Genomic DNA, 17,822 nt, shown 5'->3' on the forward strand with positions numbered 1-17,822 from the left:
TTTCCAGTTTTACTGGGTTTTCCATCCAGGTAGGATCAAATATTCTAAGTTATAAAGATAGATTGATGAAACCTCAGCAATTTAATTTCAACAATATTCTTCATTGAACTATTCCATTGTCATGGATGCTTTCATACCTCTGTCACTTCTTTGTCAGATTGTAATGTGCAGGTGGGGAATGAGACATACTGGTCCAACTCACCTTGTATACTTAAAAATGGAGGACCGATATGGTTATGCTGATTTCCAAGTATTACTGTTTATTAACTGGTTTGCCCCTTGGTAGGGATCAGCCTTGTGGTTCTGCCAATCTGTAGGGCTTGAATGTCTCCTTTGTGCTCTGCAATTGATACTGGATGGCAATATAACAAATTGATATTATACAGTAATTTTAATATAATAAAACATCTCTTAAGTTCACAGGCTCTCTTCACTCCAAGTTGATGTTGTAGCCATTTTGCTTCAATCCCCAGACTCCTCTCAAAAAGCCACATTACAACAGAGAACATCTCCCCAAAAAGCTATAAATTAGAAATTTAATCTTAAAAGCAACCTCAAGTATACCTGAATATCAGTGTACTGATTTTAAATTTTTTCAAAGTCCCCATAGGAAACGATGACATGCACAGTATAGTCACTAAGGGAAAATGTTGTGACTTCAGACTGAAAAGTAGATCATTTCAAAGTAACTATGCTGGTTGTTTTTTGCTTGTTTCCTAACCATGTACCTAGCATTGGCCATTTTAGCAGGTGCTGTGTCCAACCTTTGTTGAGGACAGGTTAATGAGGCCAACAGGCATTTTCCCGTCTTTCTCCAGTGCAACCGAGGATAAATCAACAGATTTAAGGTGGGAACCCAGAAGCAGGCTGCAATAGCTGCTCCAGAGGGCTACACAGGCCCTCCTTTAATTCAAGTCATAGAGATGACTTGAAACTGGGGAGTTAAAACAGAAATATCCTGGTATTTTCCCAGATTGTGGTAACCATATCCCTCTATGATAAGTCACAGCGTGAAGTGAGAAATAAAGAGGAAATGAAGGAGTTAAGGTTCAGTTAGCAGATACTCTATTTGATGTAATGGATCAGGAAAAACCTGAACAGGCAGACAGTCAGACAAAAGTGTTCATTCCTGAAAGGCTAAGAGACTTGCAACAGCAAAACAAGACAATAAAATATATATATGCGGATGCGTACTCTAAAAAGGAGGCAGAGAATATTCCGGAGGGTTATCATCTGAAAGATAGAATTCTAAGACAGAAATGGAGACCATGGCAGATTAGTGCAGAGGAGAAATGGGCCAAAGTGCACCAGATTGTGTTGCCGCTAGCACACAGACAGAAGGTGTTATGGGTAGCACATGCACTACCTGTAGGAGGTCACCTTGGGGTATGAAAGACTCACGTAAGGTACAGAAACATTTTTGTTGGCCTGGAATGCACAAGGATGCTGTGCCGAATGTGTCATACATGCCAAATGATAGGTAAGCTAGAGGCAGTAATAAAACCAGCATCTTTGTTGCCAATTCCCTCATTTGAAGAACCTTTTATGCAGGTTATAATTGACTGTGTAGGTCCCCTCCTGAGAACTAAAAGTGGGAACCAGACTTGTTAACCATAATGGATATTTCTAGCAGATTTCCGGAGGCAATTCCATTCTGGAGTATCAAGGTAAAAAAAGTAGGAGAAAACTTAGTAGCTTTCTTCACTCAGTATGGGCTACCCAGAGAGATTCAGTCGGATCAAGGGTCAAATTTTACTGCTAGGCTGTTTAAGGAGGTGATGGATAGCTTAGGTATACAGCACTTTAAATCCAATCATCCCAGGCAGCTTTAGAGAGGTGGCATTAGACCTTGAAGACCACATTGAGAGCATACTGTCAGGATTACCTGAATGAGTGGAATAAATGTATTCCATTTGTATTGTTTGGGATTAGAGATGTCCCAAGTGAATCTATACAGTTCAGTCCCTTCGAGTTAATATTCAGGTATGAAGTGAGAGGCCATTTGAAATTAATTAAAGAAAAATTGACAGGACCAAAGTTGGAGATTTCACACTTAGATTATGTATCAGAGGTGAGGGAGAGATTGAATAGTGTAGGTGAGTTAGCTAAACAGCACCTAAAGAGGGCACAGTGTAGAATGAAGCAGATGGCAGGTAAAAACTCTGAGACTCGGATGTTTTCCTGAGGGGGATAACGTGTTAGTATTGTTACCAGTAATAGGAGATCCCTCCAAAGCCAGGTTTAGTAGTCCCTATCAAATTGAGAAAAAGTTGAGTCAGGTGAACTATCTAGTAAAGATACTAGATAGGAAAAAAGGTATCAGGTATATCATGTGCACATGTTGAAGCCATTTTATACTAGAGAGAAAGAACTGGAGAAACAGCTGTTAGTTACTGCCCTGCAGAGTGAGGAATCAAGTCCAGGTGATGTGGATTTTGAGGTACCTCAAAATAGATTAACAAAGTCCATGAGGAGTGGGATAGGTTAGTAAGCTATCTGTCTCAGCAGCAAAGAATGCAGTTGAAAGATTTTTTACTGCAGTATAAGGACATACATAAGAATCCGGATAGGGAGGACTAATGCTATTGTACATGAAGTAGATATAGGGAATACTGCTCCGATAAAACAATACCCCTATTGGCTTAATCATTTCAAAGCCAGACAGGTCCAGATGGAGCTGGAGGCCATGCATCATCGAACCAAACCAGAGTGAGTGAAGTTTGCCGATCATCTTAGTTCCCAAACCAGACGGGACTCAATGATTCTGTGTGGATTATTGAAAGATTAACGCTGTTACAAAATCAGACTCATATCCAGTTCCTAGATTGGAGGACCATATCGAGAAAGTCGGATAAGCTAGTTACATCACCAAGTCGACTTAATGTGTGGTTGCTGGCAGGCACCTTTATCAGAGATGGCAAAAGAAATTTCTGCATTTGTAACTCCAAATGGGTGATATCAGTTTAAAGTGATGCCCTTTGGAATGAAGAATACACCCACCACATGCCAAAGACTCATGAACAGAGTTTTGGCTGGATTAACAAACCGTGCAGTCAATTTGGACGATGTAGTGATCTTTAGTGAGTCCAGGAAAGATCACAAGGTACAGCTGGCAGAGCTCTTTGAATGACTACAAGAAGCAAACGTAAATAAAACTGAATTTGTGAAAGCAGAGGTGACGTTCTTAGGACATAACATCGGTCATGGAAGGATGACCCCACGGAATGCAAAGACTAAGGCCATCGAGGAATTTCCACCACCAACCTCAAAGAAAGAGGTGCTTCGATTCTTAGGACTCAGCGGATTTTATCGGAAGTTTGTTCCAAACTTCAGCAGTGTAGTGGCACTGTTAACTGATTTGCTGAAGAAGAACACAAAGTTTCATTGGATAGAACAATGCCAGGAGGCATTCGACCATTTGGAATCAATATTAACCACCAAACCAGTTTTAGCTACACCAAACTTTTCAAATCCTTTTAAAGTCACCATCAATGCTAGTGACATTGGGGTTGGAGCTGTACTCCGACAGGGAGATGAGGATGGGATTGAACTGCCAGTTGGTTACTTTTCAAAGAAGATCAACATCCACCAAAGGAAATACTCCACGATCGAAAAGGAACTATTGAGTTTGGTACTGGCCTTACAACATTGTACTGTGTATGTCACGAACAATGCGTCGGAGACGGTTGTGTACGCGGATCACAATCCTCTTACATTCTTAGAACGCTTTAAAGACAAGAATATGAGACTGTTTTGTTGGAGTCTTATGTTACAGACTTCTAATTTAAAAATCGTACATGTTACGGATCGTAAGAATGTAATCGCAGATGCATTATCGTGGATTTAATGGATAAAGTTTAGATGAGATTTATATTTAATGTTGTATAGATATATACAGTTAGATGGGACGAAGTTAAAGTGAACTTAGGTTAAAGTTATCGGTATATTAGGGTACTGTGTTTAAAGAATTGAAAAAAAAAGAAAGCTTTTCATTCTGATGGTTCATTTTTTTCTTAAGCAGGGAGGTGTTATGAAGATGTAAGGTGTACTGTACCTTTAAGAGAGTTAAAAGCTAGCAGAACTATCTGACAGTACCATGTGTTCTAAACAAGATACAATGAAACCTTTTAGACCAGCAGCTAGAGTAGCTGGTTGCCTGGAGACAAAAACAAATTTGAATGCGGCCAATCAGTTTAAATTATATCCCCCAAAAAATCTACTGACAATATTAAAAGCCAATAACACAATCCAATGCTTTGGGTATATATGACGGGGAAAATTGAATAGTTGAGGGAGGCCTGCCAAGCCACCAACATATGCAGACTGCCCAGAGAATATCTTTCTTAAAGGTACCTTTATCGATCAGTGACCTGTGAAACAGAAATCCCTAAGAAGAAGAAAAGAAGACAAAGGAAGATATAAAGAGAACATTCGACAGCTGGCCAGTTTTGAAATTTGAATTTTTGGTAAATCTTAATTGGGGGTTTTATTAGACTATTATTGTAGAAGGGGAAGATAAAAGATAGGTGAGAGAAAGGAGTTGTAAATAGTTGTTAGTTAATTATCCTTTGTTATTCCTTAAGAAACGAAGTTGTTAATTTTTTACTTTAAATAGTGACCTTTGGGATAGTTCTTGAGCTTGAATTTTCACAGATTACTGTATGGATAAATCTTTTTTGTGTTGCTGGTTTAAATTAAGTGGGGGCGGGTTTACCCGGTGTTGTAACACACAACCTAAACATTCATACCAATATTCAAATACTGTACATAGTTATTCTAATCTGACCACCAGGTGGCTCTCCCTCGTCACCAAAAATGCTTTCTGCAATTTGTTTTGTTTGAAATATTTTGATTCAATTTTTCTCTCAATAATTGATTTTTTTAATGAACACATTAAATGCTTAAATAAATGAGTATCTGTTGAAAATTACTGGAATTATTAGCTTCTGAGGAACCACTTTCGTAATCAGCACCACATCTATAGTAGGCAGGAAATGTGAAGCATGCAAGTCATGTGTGAAGAGCACACAGCTTTCCTGTGTGCTCTTTAGTAATTGAACTCCATACTGAAACTTTTTGGTCTCTCCTACTGAAAATGTCAAAGAAATGATCTTCTGTTGTGCAGGCCTTGGCATAACATTTACAGACTTTGTCTGTTTATAGACAAAACAATAAAACGCATGAAGTACAGGTTTGATATGGAAAAACATTGGTGTGAAGATATCTATAATTTTGAAATTATTTATTAATCTTATTAAAGTTCTATAGTCTCATTCTATATGTAAATACTTCACACATTTTTACCATTCTAAGCAAGTTACTGTAAATGAGACAGCATCTTTTGTATTTTGGTGTTCTTGACCAAACCCTCCATCACTTGTTCAGTTTCTGCCCTTGTTCCACAGGAAACTATCATCAGCAACACATGCAACCTTTACTTGTACATCTCCAAATGTAACCTGATGATACCTGTTACCTTGCTGAGATGAGTATTGGTTAAAACCCCTCTTAAAACTAGCAAAGCATGTTGGTAAATGGTAATATCATTGAATCTCAGGGGCAACCGTCTTAGGAGATGATCATTGCCTGACACCTACTCAGCAGTGGGATGGTTACGCTAATGTTAGCAATCAGATCCTGAAAACCTTAATAGATGGAAAGATGCACTTCAAATGCTAAAATAATCCAAGGGACTGTGGGAGCTGGAGATCTGAAACAAAACCAGAAATTGCTGCAAAACCTCCGCAGGTCTGGCAGCATTTGTGAGAAGAAAGCAGAGTTAACATTTTGGCTCCATTGATTCTTCACCAGAACCCAAATGCTAAGGCCTAGAAAATAGTCCATATTTATTCTATTTGTTTTATTTCATATTGCAGTCACAAGTACAATCTGGCTTTCCATCAAGGTGGGGACTTGAGTGATTCTTATTACTTGTCAGACAAGGATCTTCTGCAGATTGTAGTGAAGCTATTGTGAGCTTTAATGATAATTGCAGTGAAGCACATGATTGCTCATGCTGAAAATGAGGGCTGTTGACTTAAGCATCATACTTATTGGTTGCCACAAATGTACCTCGGGAGATAACAGGGGTCAAGGGGTTCTGGCTCCACATTGCTACAGCCATGTGAAGCCGTCACAGTTGGTTCTGTGGGAAATTAGCACCTTCTCACTCACTCTCCATTCCTTTATTTCTCTCACATACAGAAACAGAAATTGCTGGAGAAACTCAGCAGGCCTGCGAGCATTCAGAGAGAGAGAACAACAGTTGGACAGACAAAGGAATGGGTAAAGGTCAGCCTGGGAATATCAAATAGCTGCAAATGGGGACTCATTAGTGTTTGGCAATGGGTTGTTTGTGGGAGCAGCCTATGTGATGACAAGGCCTGTTATGTGGGGGACACTTGCTGGGGGTTAGAGCTGAAGAGCAGGAGATGGGTTGGACATAGCTGACGGTCCTGTCAATTACAGTGATGGGGAAGTTGAGGAAGAAAGTGGACATTTCAGAGGCCCCCTTATAGAAGCTGGCATCATCAGAACAGATGTAATAGAGATGGAGAAACTGGGAGAATGGAATAGAATCTTTACAGGGAGCAGGTTGTGAGGATCTAACTGTAGGAGTTAGTGGGTTTGTACTGATTATTGGTGGCCAACCTATGATTGGAACAGGAAACACATGTGGAGGAAGGGAAGGGAAGAGTCAGAGATGGACCACGTGAAGATGAGAATGGGTGAGAAAATTGGAAGCAAACTTGATAAACTTTTTCAATTCAGGATGAGAGAGGGAAACAGCACCAACGATGTCATCGATATACTGGAGTGAGATTTGTGGATGGGGACCAGAGTCCAACTGGAACAAGGAATGTTCCATGTATCCCACAAAGAGACAGGCAAAACCGGGGCCCATGTGGGTACTCATGGCCACTCCTTTGCCATGAAGAAAGTGAGGGGAATTAAAGACAAAGTTGTTCAAAATGACAAGTTTGGCCAGATGGAGGAGGGGGTGGGATGGAGTGGGATGGGGGAGGTGGATGGGCATGGTACAGGACTTTTTTTCCAGGAAGAAGCAGTGAGCCCTGAGACTATCCTGATGGGAGACAGATGTTTAAAGTGATTGCATGTTCATGGTAAAGAGGAAGCGCTGGAGTCTCAAACTGGAAATTCTGAAACTGGCATAAAGCGCCAGAAGACACATGGATGTAAGTGGGAAGGGACTGGACACGGGTGGGGGGTGAAAATTGAGTCGATGTGGCAAGAGATGGAGTTCTGTGGACCAGGAGCAGACAGAAGCAATGGGTCTGCCAATGCATTCGTATTTGTGGATTCTTGGAAAGAAGTAGAAGTGAGCTGTGCAGGATTGGGAGACTATAAATTTGGAGGCAATCGGGGGAGATGACCAGATGAGATGAGATTGGTGACTGTTGTGGACACAGTGGCCTGGTGTTCCATCGTAGGGTCATGGTCCAAAGGGAGATAGGAGGAAGTATCTGAGAGCTGGTGCTTAGCCTCCATAATGCAGAGGTCAGAATGCCAGACAACAACAGTACCACTCTTGTCAGAAGACTTAATAACAAGGTCAAGATTGGATCTGAGGGCATGGAGTTCACTCAATTCAGAGGAAAATAGAGGGATATTAGTTCATAAATTCAGGACTGGATTTTGCATTGACTTACTGACTATCTTCACTATCCTCTTTGCCTTTGCTATCCTCAGTCTCCAAAAGACAGAGGATCCATTTCCTTTCCCTTCATCAAGTTTGACCTTTTATTCTGACCCTTACTGTTGTGGATGGGTTTTACAGAAAGGACGAATAAAGTTAACATGACCCCCTCTCCCAGTAGCAACAAGACAGAGAGTGGGGTTTGAAAATTGTACAACATGCTGGTGTTGGGGATGCCACAGCAACTCTAAATATGAATATGCCATTTATTTCTATTTGTAAAAAATAGCCCATTCACTTCATAATCTAAATATGCATTCTTATTGTTTTATACTTTGTTGTCTCAGGACATTAACAACCTTTTGGTGATTTCTCTCCATGGCGAGATTGGCTGTTGTTTCATTCCACTTGGTTTTGGCTAGCATATCAGCCCCATTACTAATCAATAGCCGTACAATATGACAGTGGCCTTTCTCTGCAGCCAGATGTAAAGGAGTCTTATCCATCCAGTTTCTGGCATGGACATCAGCGCCATGTTCAATTAGAGCTCCAGCCACTGTCACATGACCTTGGAAAGCAGCATGATGCAGAGGGGTCATTTGTAGTAGATCTCTACTGTCAACGAAAGCACCAAACTGCAACAACAATTGAGCAGCAACTGTTCCACTATCTGCAGCTCTGTGCAAAGGTGTGAGCTGGTTTCTATCTGAAGCATCCACTGTGGCATTTTGGTTTAGTAGCAGCTGCAAGATCTAAATGAAGACAAGCAAAGAAATAATCGTTAAATGCACATAATGTTACCAGGTGTCTCTTAGAAAATACAGATCACAGATATTTTAACACTTGACATTCAAGTGTTGCTTCCTTATTCAAATAATCAAACAGAATTAAAACACTTCAGTATTTTTGAGCAGAGCACTGAAGAGCCAAGATATACTTAAACTTACATCTGAAATAAGTTGGGGTGTTTGGTGGAATTTTGTTTTCGTCTCCTTTGTATGGTAACTACTGCATAACATTTGGAATGCTGGTTTTGAAAAGAATCACAGACTATCTTGCAGAACATCGTTATGAGCTATCGAGACCATAATTTCCACACTTCACAAAAATGTTTTAAAACTTATCTTCTTATAAAGTATTTCTTTTGCTTATTATAGTGTATAATTGGAATCCACAGTACTATTTAAATAAAAGTGAAGATAGCAATCAATTTTCAGCATATTTTTAAGTATTAATCTCTCATAATTGATTACACAAAAGATTAATTTTTTTTGCAATGGAAATGCAGCAAATGCGATGTTGAACTGTCACGCTGCTTTTCAGCCTGCATACAGTATTTAACAGACATCGCTGTTGACAGGCATAGCAGCTGAATGGTGATTTTATATTCGTATAGATTCCCATAGAAACATTTGCAAGCAGTGAAGCAGGGAGATCAGTCCAGACACCATCACCACAGCTCTTGAATCAGGTTCTGTTCTATATCCATTTACAGCTGGTACAAGAGCATTAAATGTCTACGGTGAACTTTCAGCTTTGCACTGCCTCCTGACTATTATTGATCAACAATTAATATTGTGCTTTGATAGAAATCAAAAAAATCTGCATTTATAATTCCTGATTTAATTTACATTGAAAAGAGGGGTATTCAGTCAGATTTTCCGAGGAGTGGCAATCTCACATGGATTCATGTGAGAAGTGAGCTTACTATTTCTGTGAGGAGATTCTGATTGGGTATCCCTCAGAAGTGTGGAAGAGAGCCTTCATTCTGACAGTTCTCTTGTAACAGACTGTAAGAGGAAGGCACACCATGGCTCCTTCTGCAAGCAACCAGCTGCCATGGTTTTAAATTTGAAATTTGAAGATCCTGGTAGCAACATTGACAGCTGCTGTCAAAGGGTAAGTATATAAGAATGGAAGGGACCCTCATGGTTCAGTGGTAGTGTCCCTGTCTGTGACCAGGAGAGCTAGGTTCAAGTCCCATCTACTCCTGTGTTGTGTCATAACATGACTGAAAGGATTTGATTTTTTAAAAATCTAGAAGTCTATTTGGACGGAAGGGTCCGAGATGGGTCACACATAGGTGCCCAGAAGAGTAGGTTGACAGGTGGGTAGGGTGCCAGAGCACCTGGTAAGTAGGGTGCAGGCTGAGGTAGGGGAACTGTGCAGTGTGTCTGGGAGCAGGTAGGATGTGGTGGGCTGGAAAAATTGGGTCCTGGGCAGAATGGGTACAGGTCTAAGGTATTTGAATCCAGCCGAAAGGTTTGTTGGGTTTGGGTTTTATCATGTCAGGTCAGGGTCTGTTGTAGTTGGGTGTGTGTGAGTTAAGTATGGGGTTAATTGAATATATACTCAGGAGTTAGTCTATGCATCTAATGGTCAAACATTTTTTGAGTCAGTATTTTACTTTATTTCAACAGAGCCATCCAAAGTCTTTGATTTTTATGGAGACTTTCAGACAGTTCCAGGCATTGAGGAATTGTCCACAGGAAAAGTCAGTTTCCAGGGAAATTATTTTGGAATTTCCTATGATGGGAATTCCACAGGATCCCCATGTGCAGTATCTTAATGCACTTACGTGGTGACTTTTGGTACATTCTCATTATTGTACACTTTTCACAGACTGTGTATTTGAAGAGATGCACATTGCAATGAATATTCTGTTCCTGTAACAGTTACCAGACATTTTTTTTTGTGTAACTTTATATAAGCAATAATCATTATAAAAGAGTGGACTAGATTAAATTAGGTTATTTAATATTAGCTGCTGATACACAGTTTTGGAATGGTCAAAACCTCTACTTTTTGTCATTTACATAAATGATTTGGATGTGAGCATAAGAGGTACAGTTAGTAAGTTTGCAGATGACACCAAAATTGGAGGTGTAGTGGACAGCGAAGAAGGTTACCTCAGATTACAATAGGATCTTGATCAGATGGACCAATGGGCTGAGAAGTGACAGATGGAGTTTAATTCAAATAAATGCGAGGTGCTGCATTTTGGGAAAGCAAATCTTAGCAGGACTTATACACTTAATGGTAAGGTATAATGGGAGTGTTGCTGACAAAGAGACCTTGGAGTGCAGGTTCATAGCTCCTTGAAAGTGGAATCACAGGTAGATAGAATAGCGAAGAAGGTGTTTGGAATGCTTTCTTTTATTGGTCAGAGGATTGAATACAGGAGTTGGGAGGTCATGTTGCGGCTGTACAGGACATTGGTTAGGCTACTTTTCGAATATTGCATGCAATTCTGGTCTCCTTCCTATCGGAAAGATGTTGTGAAACTTGAAAGGGTTCAGAAAAGATTTACAAGGATGTTACCAGGGTTGGAGAATTTGAGCTATAGGGAGAGGCTGAACAAGCTGGGGCGGTTTTCCCTGGAACATCGGAGGTTGAGGGGTGACCTTATAGAGGTTTACAAAATCATGAGGGGCATGGATAGGATAAATAGACAAGGACTTTTCCCTGGGGTGGGGGAGTCCAGAACTGGAGGGCATAGGTTTAGGGTGAGAGGGGAAAGATATAAAAGAGACCTAAGGGGCAACTTTCACACAGAGGGTGGTACATATATGGAATGAGCTGCCAGAGGAAGTGGTGGAGGCTGGTACAGTTGCAACATTTAAGAGGCATTTGGTTGGGCATATGAATAGAAAGGGTTTGGAGGGATATGGGCCGGGTGCTGGCAGTTGGGACTAGATTGGGTTGGGATATCTGGTCGGCATGGATGTGTTGGACCGAAGGGTCTGTTTCCATGCTGTACATCTCTATGACTCTACGTAGATGTTCCAATTTCTTAAACTGCTGCATAAACAAAATAAATAATATAATTTGGAATTCGGGGAAGACTATAGAGTAAATACCTGGAAATCTATGCATATTGTCAGTACATATGGGTATAGATCAGCAGATCTAGACAATTCATTCCCTGTCTTTTTGAAGTCTGTTTTTTGACTTATCTAATTTCCAGGGATCAGAGTTGCTGAAGCCAAAAGAAGTCTGAAAATTATAGGACAAAGACATAAAGATCAGAAATATTTTGTGATCATTATAGCATGAAGAGCAAAGTGTAAAGAGCTGAAAATAATATCTACTATAATTGCAGTGAAATGCCAATCCTTAAAATTTTTAATAAAATTGGGTGTAACTATGAAACTTTAAATGATTAAAGAGATTAGAATAACTGTCTTTGTCTATTTTCTATTATTGTAAAGTCTGTAGTCCAATGCATTTGTAGAATGTCCTCAGCATTTCAACATTTCAACTTTTCACGCAAGGAGTATATTTAATATTGGATGAAGTCTGTTCTCACAGTAGAGCATAATCTTACTGGATTATCTACTTTAGACGCAGAGAAGTCTCCTTAGCAGGGCAGATGTCACCACTCATGAGTTAAGTTTGCTTTCAGAAGTTTCTGTTCATTACCTGTCCCAATCATTCTAAGCAGCTAACATCCCAGGATACACACTCTTCTTTAGTTCCTTCAAATTTTATCTTTAATTTTGATTCTGAAGACAACTTCCAATTTGCATTAATAAATTAAGATCAAATTTCAACTTTTTAGTACAATGAATCAGAAATCAGATTGTCAGACATGCATAAAAATAAGTTTATTTTGTGTATATAACAGGGCACATGAAGTCTGGACATTTGATCATCTTCATTGTTAAAAATCACACAACACCAGGTTATAGTCCAACAGGTTTATTTGAAGCATTAACTTTCAGAGTGCTGCTCCTTCATTAGGTGGTTGTCTTCTTCATACTTGTCATTGCATTCCCATCCACTACCATCACAACTTTATTTACTTCAAGGTAACAATCAACATCCCAAAGATTTCACAGTCTATTCACTAGTCTCACAAGACAGGACATTCCCAGGTTAAATTGTTGATCTCTGCTGAACTGATTGATCTTGGCTGATAATGACAGAATTATGCTGCAGCCCACGATCAGCACTTTCAAATGTTAGTTTGATGCAACCATAGAAATGACTAGAGTTATATCCCATATCATCCTACTTATAATTTTAAATATCATTAGGCACATGACAATCCAATGTTTTAAAGATTCCGAAACTGAGAAAGACATACATCAGGATGGTGCCTTGACACGTAAGAGTCATAGAGTCATGGAGTCATATAGATGTACAGCATGGAAACAGACCCTTCGGTCAAACCTGTCCATGCCGACCAGATATCCCAACCCAATCTAGTCCCACCTGCCAACACCCGGCCCATATCCTTCCAAACCCTTCCTATTCATATACCCATCCAAATGCCTCTTAAATGTGGGCGGCACAGTGGCGCAGTGGTTAGCACTGCTGCCTCACAGCGCCAGAGACCCGGGTTCAATTCCCGACTCAGGCGACTGACTGTTTGGAGTTTGCACATTCTCCCCGTGTCTGCGTGGGTTTCCTCCGGGTGCTCCGATGTGCGGGTTAGGTGAATTGGCCATGCTAAATTGCCTGTAGTGTTAGGTTAAAAAGGGTTAAATGTAGGGGTATGGGTGGGTTGCGCGTTCGGTGGGTCGGTGTGGACTCGTTGGGCCGAAGGGCGTGTTTCCACACTGTAAGTAATCTAATCTAATCTAAAAAAAATGTTGCAATTGTACCAGCCTCCACCACTTCCTCTGGCAGCTCATTCCATATATGTACCACCCTCTGTGTGAAATAATTGCCCCTTAGGTCTCTTTTATATCTTTCCCCTCTCACCCTAAACCTATGCCCTCTAGTTCTGGACTCTCCCACCCCAGGGAAAAGACTTTCTGATAGGAAGAAGACCAGAATTGCATGCAATATTCCAACAGTGGCCTAACCAATGTCCTGGATAGCTGCAACATGACCTCCCAACTCCTGTACTCAATACTCTGACCAATAAAGGAAAGCATACCAAACGCCTTCTTCACTATCCTATCTACCTGTGACTCCACTTTCAAGGAACTATGAACCTGCACACCAAGGTCTCTTTGTTCAGCAATACTCCTAGGACCTTACCATTAAGTGTATAAGTCCAGCTAAGATTTGCTTTTACAAAATGTAGTACCTCGCATTTATCTGAATTAAACACCATCTGCCACTTCACAGCCCATTGGCCCATCTGGTCAAGATTCTGTTGTAATCTGAGGTAACCTTCTTCGCTGTCTGGAGTGCCGGTTCATAGCTCCTTGAAAGTGGAGTCACAGGTAGATAGGACAGTGAAGAAGGCGTTTGGTATGCTTTCCTTTATTGGTCAGAGTATTGAGTACAGGAGTTGGGAGGTCATGTTGCGGCTGTACAGGACATTGGTTAGGCCACTGTTGGAATATTGCACACAATTCTGGTCTTCCTATTGGAAAGATGTGTCTGGACCACTTTCCCATTTCTGGGCCAAGAGCACCCAGCACATCTCAGAGTAAAGCAGTCCCAACACAGACCCATTTATTCCTAGTCCCAAAATCAACTGTCACCCACATCCCATCCCCATACTTACTCTAACCCACATCCCGTCCCCATACAGACTCTCACCCACACTCCATCCCCATACAGACTCTCACCCACACCCCGTCCCCATACAGACTCTCACCCACACCCCATCCCCATACAGGCTCTCACCCACACCCCGTCTCCATACAGACTCTCACCCACACCCTGCCCCCATATGGACTGTCACCCACACCCCATCCTCTTACAGATTCTCACCCACACTCCATTCCCATACAGACTCACACGCACACTCCGTCCCCATACAGACTCACACGCACACCCCGTCCCGATACAAATTCACACCCACACCCCATCCCCATAGAGACTCATACACACACCCCGTCCCCATACAGACTCTCACTCACACCGTGTTCCCATACAGACTCTCACCAACACCCCATCCCTATACAGACACTCACCCACACCACGTCCCCATACAGACTCGCACCCACACCACGACCCCATACAGACTCTCACCCACATCCCGTCCCCATGCTGACTCACACCCACACCCCATCTCCATACAGACTCTCACACACAGCTCGTCCCCATACGGACTCTCACCCACATCCCGTCCCCATACAGACTCTCACCCACACCCCACCCAATACAGACACTCACCCACACACCATCCCCATACAGACTCTTACCCCCCCACCTCCCTCCTCCATCTCGATATGGACCCTCACCCACACCCCATCAACTTACAGACTTTCACCCACACCCCAAGCCCATACAGACTCACAGCCATACCCTGTCCCGATACGGACTCACACCCACACCCCATCCCCAGACAGATTCTCACCCACACCTCGTCCCATACGGCTCTCACCCACAACCCACCCCACACAGTCTCTCACCCACACCCCGCCCCATATAGACTCTCACCCACACCCCGCCCCATAAAGACTCTCACCCACACCCCGTTCCCACACAAGCTCTCACCCACACCCAGTCCCCGTACGGACTCTCACCCACACCCAGTCCCCGTACGGACTCTCACCCACACCACGTCCCCAAGCGGACTCTCACCCACACCACGTCCCCAAGCGGACTCTCACCCACACCCCGTCCCCATACAGACTCTCAACCACACCCCATCCCCATACAGACTCACACCCACACTCCATCCCCAAACAGACTCTCACTCACACTCCGTCCCCATACAGACTCTCACCCACACGCCACCCCATACAAACTCTTACCCACAGACCATCCCCATACAGACTCTTACCACCCCACCCCCCCCAACTCGATATGGACTCTCACCCACACCCCATCCCCATACAGACTCTCACCCACACCACGTCCCCATACGGACTCTCACCCACACCACGTCCCCATACGGACTCTCACCCACACCCTGTCCCCATACTGATGCTCACCCACATCACGTCCCCTTACTGACTCACCCACACCCCGTCCCAATGCTGACTTACACCCACATCCCATCCCCATACAGACTCTCACCCACACCCCATCCCCATATGGACTCTCACCCACACCCCGTCACCACATGACTCTCACCCACACCCCATCCCCATACTGAATCTCACCCACACCACGTCTCTGTACAGACTCTCACCCACACCCCATCCCCATACAGACTCTCACACACACCTCGTCCCCATACGGACTCTCACCCACACCCCGTCACCATGCTGACTCACACTCACACCACATCCCCATACTGAATCTCACCCACACACCATCCCCATACAGACTCTCACTCACACCCCATCTCCATACGGACTCTTACCCACACCCCATCCCCATACTGAATCTCACCCACACCCCATCCCCATACAGACTCTCACCCACACCCCATCCCCATACAGACTCTCACCCACAGCCCATCCCCATACGGACTCACATCACACTCCGTCCCCATACTGACTCTCACACACACCACATCCCCATACAGACACTCACCCACACACCATCCCCATACAGACTCTTACCCCCCCCACCTCCCTCCCCCATCTCGATATGGACCCTCACCCACACCCCATCACCTTACAGACTTTCACCCACACCCCAAGCCCATACAGACTCACAGCCACACCCTGTCCCGATACGGACTCACACCCCCACCCCATCCCCAGACAGATTCTCACCCACACCTCGTCCCATACGGCTCTCACCCACAACCCACCCCACACAGTCTCTCACCCACACCACATCTCCATACAGACTCTCATCCACACCCCTTCCCCATACAAACTCTCACCCACACCCTGTCCCCATACAGACTCTCACCCACACCCCGTCCCCATACTGACTCTCAACCACACCCCATCCCCATACAGACTCACACCCACACCCCATCGCCATACAGACTCTCACTCACACTCCGTCCACAAACAGTCTCTCACCCACACCCGACCCCATACAAACTCTCACCCACACCCCATCCCCATACAGACTCTCACCCAAACCACGTCTCCATACGGACTCGTAACCTCACCCTGTCCCCATGTTGACTCACACCCACTCCCCATCCCCATACAGACTCTCACCCACACCACGTCCCCATACAGACTCTCAACCACACCCTGTCCCCATGTTGACTCACACCCACACCTCATCCCAATACAGACTCTCACCCACACCCCATCCCCATACAGACTCACACCCACACCCCAACCCTATACCGACTCACACCCACACTCCATTCCCATACTGACTCACACCCACAGTCCATCCCCATACAGACACTCACCCACACCCCGTCCCCATACAGACTCTCACTCACACCCCATCTCCATCGAGACTCTTACCCACACCCCATCCCCATACACACTCACACCCACACCCCATCCCCATACAGACTCTCACCCACACCCCGTCCCCATACAGACTCTCACTCACACCCCGTCCCCATACAGACTCTCACTTACACCCCGTCCCCATACAGACTCTCACCCACACCCTGTCCCCATACAGACTCTCACTCACACCCTGTCCCCATACTGACTCTCACCCACACCCCGTCCCCATACAGACTCTCACTTACACCCCGTCCCCATACAGACTTTCACCCACACTCCATTCCCATACTGACTCACACCCACATTCCATCCCCATACTGAATCTCACCCACACCACATCTCCATACGGACTCTCACCCACACGCCGTCCCCATACAGACTCTCACTCACACCCTGTCCCAATACAGACTCGCACCCACACCCCATCTCCATACAGACTCACACCCACACCTCATCCCCATACCGACTCTCACCCACACCCCATCCCCAGACAGACTCTCACACACACCTCGTCCCCATACGGACTCTCACCCACAACCCACCCCACACAGTCTCTCACCCACACCCCATCCCAATAAAGAATCTCACTCATACCCCGTCCCCACACAGACTCTCACCCACACCCTGTCCCCATAGAGACTCTCACTCACATTCCGTCCGCATACTGACTCACACCCACATTCCATCCCCATACAGAATCTCACCCACACCCCGTCCCCATACTAAATCTCACCCACACCACATCTCCATACAGACTCTCACCCACACCCTGTCCCCATACAGACTCTCTCCCACACCCCGTCCCCATACAGACTCTCACCGACACCCTGTCCCCATACTGATGCTCACCCACATCACGTCCCCTTACTGACTCACCCACACCCCATCCGTATGCTGACTCACGCCCACATCCCATCCCCATACAGACTCTCACC

At 44.0% G+C, this 17,822-nt stretch overlaps 1 protein-coding gene across 1 annotated transcript in view; it reads right to left on the minus strand.

Moving 5' to 3' along the window:
• Window positions 1–5,052: 5,052 nt before the first annotated feature.
• Window positions 5,053–17,822, minus strand: part of ankrd67 (ankyrin repeat domain 67) — a 52,307-nt gene continuing 39,537 nt past the window's right edge. The window contains exon 4 of the mRNA XM_087993603.1: window positions 5,053–8,409. Within this exon, the coding sequence (XP_087849729.1) occupies window positions 7,978–8,409 (432 nt within the window). The 3' untranslated portion in view covers window positions 5,053–7,977. The remainder of the gene's footprint in view (window positions 8,410–17,822) is intronic.

The sequence above is a fragment of the Chiloscyllium plagiosum genome, unplaced genomic scaffold (assembly GCF_037043375.1).
Source record: "Chiloscyllium plagiosum isolate Xiang-an unplaced genomic scaffold, Cpla_swu_hap1 HiC_scaffold_13, whole genome shotgun sequence".
In the NCBI taxonomy this organism is placed as follows: Eukaryota; Metazoa; Chordata; class Chondrichthyes; order Orectolobiformes; family Hemiscylliidae; genus Chiloscyllium; species Chiloscyllium plagiosum.